The 8,453-nt window shown below is 36.5% G+C and overlaps 1 protein-coding gene across 1 annotated transcript; it reads right to left on the bottom strand.

The window, feature by feature from the left end:
* Positions 1 to 5,125: 5,125 nt before the first annotated feature.
* On the bottom strand, positions 5,126 to 7,948 carry LOC149817247 (uncharacterized). Its single transcript, XM_089987915.1, has 2 exons — positions 7,732 to 7,948; positions 5,126 to 6,046 (listed from the first exon to the last, which is right to left on the bottom strand). The coding sequence occupies exons 1-2, from the start codon at positions 7,943 to 7,945 to the stop codon at positions 5,280 to 5,282; spliced, it is 981 nt and encodes a 326-aa protein (XP_089844041.1). The 5' UTR covers positions 7,946 to 7,948; the 3' UTR covers positions 5,126 to 5,279.
* Between the last annotated feature and the right edge of the window lie 505 nt (positions 7,949 to 8,453).

Raw genomic sequence — 8,453 nt, 5'->3', positions numbered from 1 at the left:
GCTGGGAAACATGTCGAGCTGCTCGTGGCTCAGCTCATGTTGGGTTTGTAAAGAGCTTGTTTGAACTCATAAAATAGGCTTGGCAAGTTGAATATGAACAATATATATTCGGCCCAACTCGACTCGTGCAATCTCGCTAGAAAGTAAAAAATATATTTTAGATATACTTTACATGTATTTTTTTGTAAACCTATTTCTTTCAGCTTTAAAACAATGCATTTTTTTCTATAAACAGCGAACTGGACCTTGACACGTTTTACTCGGAATCATTATGAGTTCAAACCTGGCTTGGCTCGCCACAAGAATGAGCTAAGCTTGAACACTTCAAGCTCCTCTCATTTAGCTCATTTACCATCCTTAAGTGCTGGATAAGCTATTGCAAGGAGCTTTTGCGACTGCCACACCTTGGATAAGTTTGAGAATGGTTTCCCTATGAAAAAAGGTGGAAGTGACTTTCACAAGGAGATTTTTCTGACCTGTGAAAAATTTGAGTTATCTTTTCAGGCAAAAATGCATTATATATTTGTGAATTATTTGTCAATGCAAAAAAATCCTTTCTTGACCATAAAAATAGTCTATTTCGTGGGTGAGAAAGTGTTTCATATGTTTGCAAACAAGCTCAAAGTGCCTCTTTTTTTCTTTGAAGCTCCATTTTTTTGTTAGAAAGGCAAGCTAGCGAGAACCCTCTAGAGGATTCTAATCGATAACCCTCTGTTGTGATTATGTAACCTAACTATCCAACTATCACATGTTGGAAAATGTGATAAGTCAGGATAAAAAAACAACTTATAAACTTTGCAAAATTCAAATACTATATTGAGTATTATCAATCGAGTATGATATATCGAAATATGATTGCAATAAGTATATAATCGTATTACTTTATTTTATGAGAAACAATCACAACTCTTTTCTTTTTATTTGTATTTATTTAAAATAATCATACTTATGAGAGAAGCTATACATTTTTATTTATGATTCATACAATATGTCAATTTAAATATGCAAGTGAAATCTATATGATTAAATCAATATTCTAAATTAATATATGGGATTATTTATAATTAATTAAAATATATAAGCATATCTGGATGGACCAAATTTTAAATAATTTATACTTATAATTAAAAATAAATATGTAATTTTAATCAACAATCATCGACATGATTTTAATCAAGATCAGAAATAAGATCAAGTTTATTTAAGTAAATAATAGAGTTTGCCAAAACAATCATCACATGATTGTTATACAATTTGAGATACGAAAGAAAAGAAATTTTCTTTGGGCCTAAAAATACAAAATTTACATAATTGAATAAGCTTTAAAATATATTAAAAATCATAAAATTTTGATATTCGATTGCAAAGTTATGACTTTATATTTGATTTCGGGCTATGATAGGATACAACAACAACAACAACAACAACAACAACAACAACAACAACAACAACAACAACAACAACAACAACAACAACAACAACAACAACTACAACTACGCCTTCATCCCAATACAATTGGGGTCGGCGATATGAACCAACAAAGAAAATCATTCTGGGTCTTCCACATGAATCCTTCTCATCCATTCATTTCTATCCAATGCCATGTCCTCGGTGAGGTTCAAAGCATTCATATCCTTTCCTATCACCTCCATCCATGTCTTCCTAGGCCTACCCCGACCTCTTTTAACTAATATATTTTCCCATTTCTCCATCCTTCTAACTGGAGCATCATTAAGCCTTCGTCGAATATGTCCAAACCACCGTAAACGATTCTCTCTCATCTTATTTTCAATGGGTGCAATGCCTACCTTCTTACGTATCTCCTTGTTCCGAATCTTATCTTTTATTGTATTTCCACACATTCATCTCAGCATACGCATCTCAGCTACACTCATTTTTTGAATATGATATCTCTTGGCAGCCCAACATTCCGTACCATATAGTAAAGCGGGCCTAATAGTTGTCCTATAAAACTTTCCCTTCAACCGCAATGACATTCTACGATCGCACAACAATCCAGTTGCACTCTTCCATTTCATCCACCCAACCTTTATCCTATGATTTACATCTCCATCAATTTCTCCATACTTTTGAATGATAGATCCCAAATATTTGAAAGAATCATCCACCGGTATGTCTTGCTCACCAAGCTTCACTACACTCCCATCTCTATTTCGTTGCTTACTAAATCGACATTCCATGTATTCTGTCTTACTCTTACTCAACTTAAAACATCTTGCTTCCAATGTATGTCTCCATAATTCTAACTTAGCATTAACCCCAGTTCTAGACTCATCAATCAAAACAATATCATCAGCAAACAACATACACCACGACACATTTTCTTGAATTGATCTCATAAGCTCATCCATCACTATAGCAAATAGGAAAGGGCTTAAAGCAGATCCTTGATGTAACCCAACCGTTATAGGAAAATTGGTTGTCACCTCTCCACAAGTGCGGACATTGGTTACTACTCCTTCATACATATCTTTAATTATACTAATGTACTTGAGAGAAACATTTTTCTTTATCATTGTCCACCAGAGAACGTCCCTAGGTACTCTATCGTAAGCCTTCTCCAAATCAATAGGATCCAAGCATAAAATTGAATAAATAATATATATAAGTTGATAACAACATTAAAAAAGATAAAGAGAAAGCATACCTTCCACTAGCAAAAACTTTCCAATCTATATTGATGATTTTTTTTTTAAGGCACAAGACTAGATTAACTTACTTTAACTCTAATCATTATGCAAAGTAGGGTTGCAAACAGATCAGAGTCTAACATATCTTTTTTCTAAACATGGATCCTTTAAGTAAAATCCAAATATAGATTTGGATCGGATTCAGATATGTTCAATCATATCACTTTCATATTTGGGCCGGATTCAGGTCAACAATAGATTTGAATGCATTTTTGACATGTAAAGTTTGTTTTGTTCTATTCTTTTTCGAATCTAGTATTACCACATGCATTTCGAATTTAGATTCAATCTAACATCTTTAGATCTTATTCAAATATGAATTCAGATTCAAATCTATTGTTTGCATTTCATATTAGGATTCGAATTTGGCATGATCTTGCCTCAATCGGACCTGTTTTCACCCCTAATAAAAAAAGAATCAAACTCAAGCTATTGTGTCCATTCTAGGTTTATGAGCACATTGAATGAGGTGGACTTGAACTTGCCTCTTGGCTACATAGCACAAGGCTACCCAGAAGGATTTTCCTATTGCTCATCTTTAAAAGGGAGACCCCCCATTTTTAGAGTATTGGGACTCTAACCTTTCATTAAGAAAAATGAGTCACAATTGATGCCAACCTCTAATCATAATTTTTAATTGACAACACCATCCTTTATTAGGTAATATTTATATTTAAAATAAAACTTTAGAAGTTATACTGATTTTAGGGATAGAAAAAACAAAATTTAACAAGAATGATAATTCTAAACATGTCCCAAAAACGATTTACAAAAAACTTGTTTGGAAAATCACAACTTGAAATCAATATATGCATATTTGCTAACATACTAACTGAGACTATATTGAAAGACATATACTACAGGTCTGATCTTAATATAATGCACTCAAGCTAGTCATCATTATGAGCATCAAAACAACTTTGCTCACTCAATATATAAACATATAATACCATTATAGGATACATTGATTGTCTAAGATAAAAGTTTACATAGCCAATCTTATCTCGAAGGCAAATAATAAATGTGGTTATCAATCATTACCTCTCAACAGAACTACCTACTCCAAACATAACAAATTGCCTAACTGGCAGAGATAATGTTGGGTTTAGTGCAAGTATAGGTAATGCATGATTTATGGTTTTCAATCGAATCCTTAGGTGTTTTTTTCATAATAGCACTGTGAGTAGGTCCATTTCCTAAAGGCCTAATCTTTAGAAGATCCTATTATAAAAATAAATAAATGTCACATTGTATCACCTCAACTCATTCAAGATTTATCCTTAACCTCACATGTGTATCCAAAGTTCTAAAGTTGAGGTTTTTTTTATTGTCTAAATTAACACGACTTATATAAGTTTTCAAATGAGCTCATCCTGCAACCACAACGGATAAAAACTAAGATAATATCTTCCATAAGTCATAATTGCATGCAATACATAAATAATAATTTGTAAACATAATCAAATGCATATTTGAATATCTATGGATTTCATTAAAAGTTATGTAACACCATTCAAAATATCCAACATGTCATTCGACCCCTGCTCTCATATTTATTTAAGGAGATAGAGATCGCAGAAAATGTTTTTTTCTCCTATTTCATTTAAAAATCAATCATAGCAATGAAATAAATTACCATAATGTGAAATCTAGCTAGAGAATCAGAAGTTTTATTGGTGATTTAGTGGTCCAATTGAGATTATTCAAACTATTTGACTTAGAGTCTTTGGATTCTCTCGGGTATATTCAAGATCATCTGAGATTCATGAGATCTCTATCCTAACCACTCTCCCACCAACCACACGTTGCCAAGCCTCTGGTCAGTAAAACTCTTGAGGTCACCCCTGCCCATCAGGAAGTACACACAGTTCCATTCAATACTAACGATGGAATTGTAAGCCATTGTTTTTTCATTATCTTGAAAATCAGATCTTAACTTTTTTTTGATGACGAGGAACCCTTGCCGATAACCGAGCCACTTAATGGACCTGCGCCCAGCAAGGCAAACCATTGGTGTGGCCACACACCTACGACCACCCTGCCTTATGTCGCCTACCTTCGAAAGCTACAGACACACCCATGTGCCAGAGGGGTTTGATCCAGCACCTTCTAAACCAAATCTTGATTATGATGTATTGATTTTGATTAAACCTATTAGGGTAGTAATAAACTATGCAAAATGCACATCGATGAGCTTATGCTAGGAGGGAAATGAGTTATCTGGTATCTCCTTCACTTAAAAAAGAACACAAAGTACACCAACTATGTCCATAGATAAAGTTTAACCACTGCTTCATTACATTGATTTCACATTCAAATTGTAGACTATTCAAGAAACAATGATAATTTTACCTGCAAATATACATATAGTAGCACCAAAATAAAAAAATATGAAGCTCACAGAGAGATGCACATTTTTTTTTGAGAAGCAACTAACTTTTATTTAGTACATAGTCAAATAATAGATATAATGCAAGATCCTGCCAAACTTCTTTTACTCTTCGTTATCCAATACCATATTTTTAAGATGTCTTTATTATACCAAATCACTTAGTTTTAGTATTTTCTTCATTTCTTGCAGACAAGACCACGCCCACTGAACCCACTGGTGCAGCTCATGACACTCTCTAAGTTGCCTGGTACTGTTATCTCATCAGTGCGGCCTTTGAACTGTGCCACAGCGCAATCGGTAGCGAAGAGATGTGAGGAGGAGAACTTCCGGTCACCGCCCATAATCGGCATCGAGGCGCTAATTTTCACGGGGCTTCTATACTCATCACGATAAGTCTGACCAAGAACACCATCAACATCTGGGCTAAGTGAGAAGAACTTGAAGCTAAGGTCAAGGTGTGCGAAGCAGTCATCGCCTCCGATTCCATAGTTGTGCACGCGTGACTCCTCCTCAGTTATCGGCACGACACGCACGGTCAACATGAAATGTCCCGGGACCTCAAGTGTGATGCCATTGGTGTGATGTGTGCGTGTGATGCTAGTGAGCTCAGGCCCAGCCCAGTTTGCATCCGCATGAGTCGGTAGCTGGATAGGGGCACCATCAAATAGGACCCTTAGGTGGTCAACTGAGTCCTCCCATGTAGCAACCTTGTTGGCACCAATGTAGACTTGGTGGGACCCAAATAATAGGGCTATAGATTGGACCCAGGTGAAGTCCCTCTGCATTCCCTCACTCCTTTTTCCTATGAAATGCGCATTGATGTGAATGTTGGAATCTGATACAAGACAGAAGTCCGAGTCCTTCTTGCCATGGAAATAGAAGGTGACTCCATCCCCACCAACGAACCGTGGATCTTGGCAAACCCCACCCGGCTTGTCACAACCTGTCAAACATTCAAAATCAATCAAGATTATGGATCTGAACATTCATCAATTCCAGTTTTGCAAATGGATTGGATGTTTATCTGATTCTGATTTGACCAGATGAAAATTGGGTGGATGCCGATCATAAAACCGGCTCCAATTTTCGTAAATGTATTGAATTTGGAACATTGATTTCGGGTCCAGTCAGATCTGGGTCAGAATTGGATAAAGAAATAGGGTCAGACATGGGTCAGATAAAATTCCAACCTGACCCGATTTACATATTTTGTAGGAAAACCTATACATTTCACCCGTTTCTCGTTGATAGAATGCCAAACCAGATTGGATCACAACCGGATCCCTAGAACTCTACCATGTTGTCTGAGTATCTATACCAAGACTCACTCAGGGAAAACTGGATCCACCACTAGTTAGCAAAACAGATCCAAGCCAGATCCCCCTTTGCAACCCTAAGTCCAACACGACGCATAATAAGAGATTGGACTTAGTCAAGTTAATCATTATTAATATTCTATTCCACGAGCATTATCAATTATAAAACCAACTATTTAAGAACTAGTTTAAGATTAGTGATATATATAGGAAAAGTGATAGCTGCCTGCCACCAGCCTACCACTAGTGAATGATATTTTCATATTGTTTTTTGCAAGTCTGACCCTACATATGTTTTTGGCATGGTCGATTTGCTAGAAAAGGATACTTGAATCATGTTTTTTAATAATTTTTTTTAGCCTTGAATATTTAATAAAATCTTAGATTGTTGGTTTTTAAGTCTGATAAAAATGTATCTGCCTATCAGAATCGGACAATCCAAGAGTAGATTCGTATAAAATCAAGCATGAAGAATAAATCTGTACTGTCAGATTTGAGATAAAACATGAAAAAATCCTTCAAAAGCATGGTAGGATAAAGGTAGGTTAGAAATGTGGGAGGCGGCTGCCACCTAATATGTATATATAGAGTAATGGGTCGGTGCTAAACCCATTTGGTGCTAAATCGAATGCTAAATAGATTTTTTGGGATTTTTTTATTTTATTTTGAAATTCTGACCTTACAAATGTGATTTGTGCACTTGATTTTATAGGGATCAACTCTTGAAGCGTTGGATTCCAATACATGGGTGAGTTTTTATAAAGTTCGAAAAATCATCGGACCAAAATCATTGTAAAAATTTGAGGCTCCAAACATCATTTTTTTTTATCAAAAACACATTATCCAATTGTGGATTCTTAGTAAATCTACCATGCCCAACACATTTATAGGGCCCGAAAGAAGCTGAAAAACCCATCTAGCATATATATATATAGAGAGATAGATAGATGGATGATATAAGGAGATTATATATGTTATGCTTTCCTCATATATTACACTTAATTACTATGATGATTCTATACAGAGACTATTTTTTGGAATAATCAGGAACAAAAATGCCTCATCATTGATTTCATGGAGGTAAAACCCCAGGTCTCCTTTACCCACAAGAGAGTACATCCAGCTTCTGCCTTGCAACAAGGGATGGGAATCCATGCATGGGTTTTGAACTCTCTCAACTTGGTGATATTCACAAGTTGCCCTTAGCAGATGAGCAGAGCCCTGGTGGAGGGTGTATTTTTAGCGACAAAAAAATGGTAATACATAAAGTCTTTTCAGACTTTGGAAGATGGAGAAGTTTGTGAGTACTTACGGCAGACCGGCTTGCAAGAGACACAATCAACCTCGCAATCGTAAGGGCAATCTCTAGGGCACCTGTAGTAAGACAAGAAGCAATGAGATTGCTTCTTGTCCTTACAATATGCCCCATAGGGCTGTCCTGCTGATACCATCTCCCATTCAACAGATACCATGATCATCAAAAAGCAAAGAAGAATGCAACTTCTCATCTCTGCTACCCTACCCATTGTAAGAATTGTATGTTGGTGAGTTTTCAAAATGAAAACTAGAGCTTTTTATAGGATCCAAATCATACATTGCCAACTCTTGTTGTCCCTTTCACAAGAAGAACACAACAAATAAAACCTAACAAAACAGGAAAGCAATATGGCTGACTCAAGAACGTGTTCATTGCATCCAATATGAGTTTTTTCACAAGCCTACTGTTTTGTTTACTTGGAGATGTAATTGGAGGTAGGGGTGGCAAAACCTGACACGACCCGCCAACCCGCCTCTTAGGCGGGTTCTGGTTGGGCTTAAGCCAACCCGTTTAATAAACAGGTCGACCCGCCTAACCCGTTTATTAAACGGGTCGGGTTCGGGTTGAGGGTATGCCAACCCGCCAGCCCCGCTGACCCGTTTAATAAACGGGTTAGGCGGGCAGGTCAACCCGCTAACCCGCCAACCCACCCACCAACCCGACCCGCTAACCCGCCTGCTACCCGCCAACCCGTTTTCCCAACCCAACCCATTTAT

The sequence above is a fragment of the Nuphar pumila genome, chromosome 14 (assembly GCF_984573655.1).
Source record: "Nuphar pumila chromosome 14, dmNupPumi1.hap1.1, whole genome shotgun sequence".
Classification (NCBI taxonomy): Eukaryota; Viridiplantae; Streptophyta; class Magnoliopsida; order Nymphaeales; family Nymphaeaceae; genus Nuphar; species Nuphar pumila.
The sequence above is the reverse complement of the archived record's forward strand: the minus strand, read 5'-3'. Positions and strand labels throughout refer to the sequence as shown.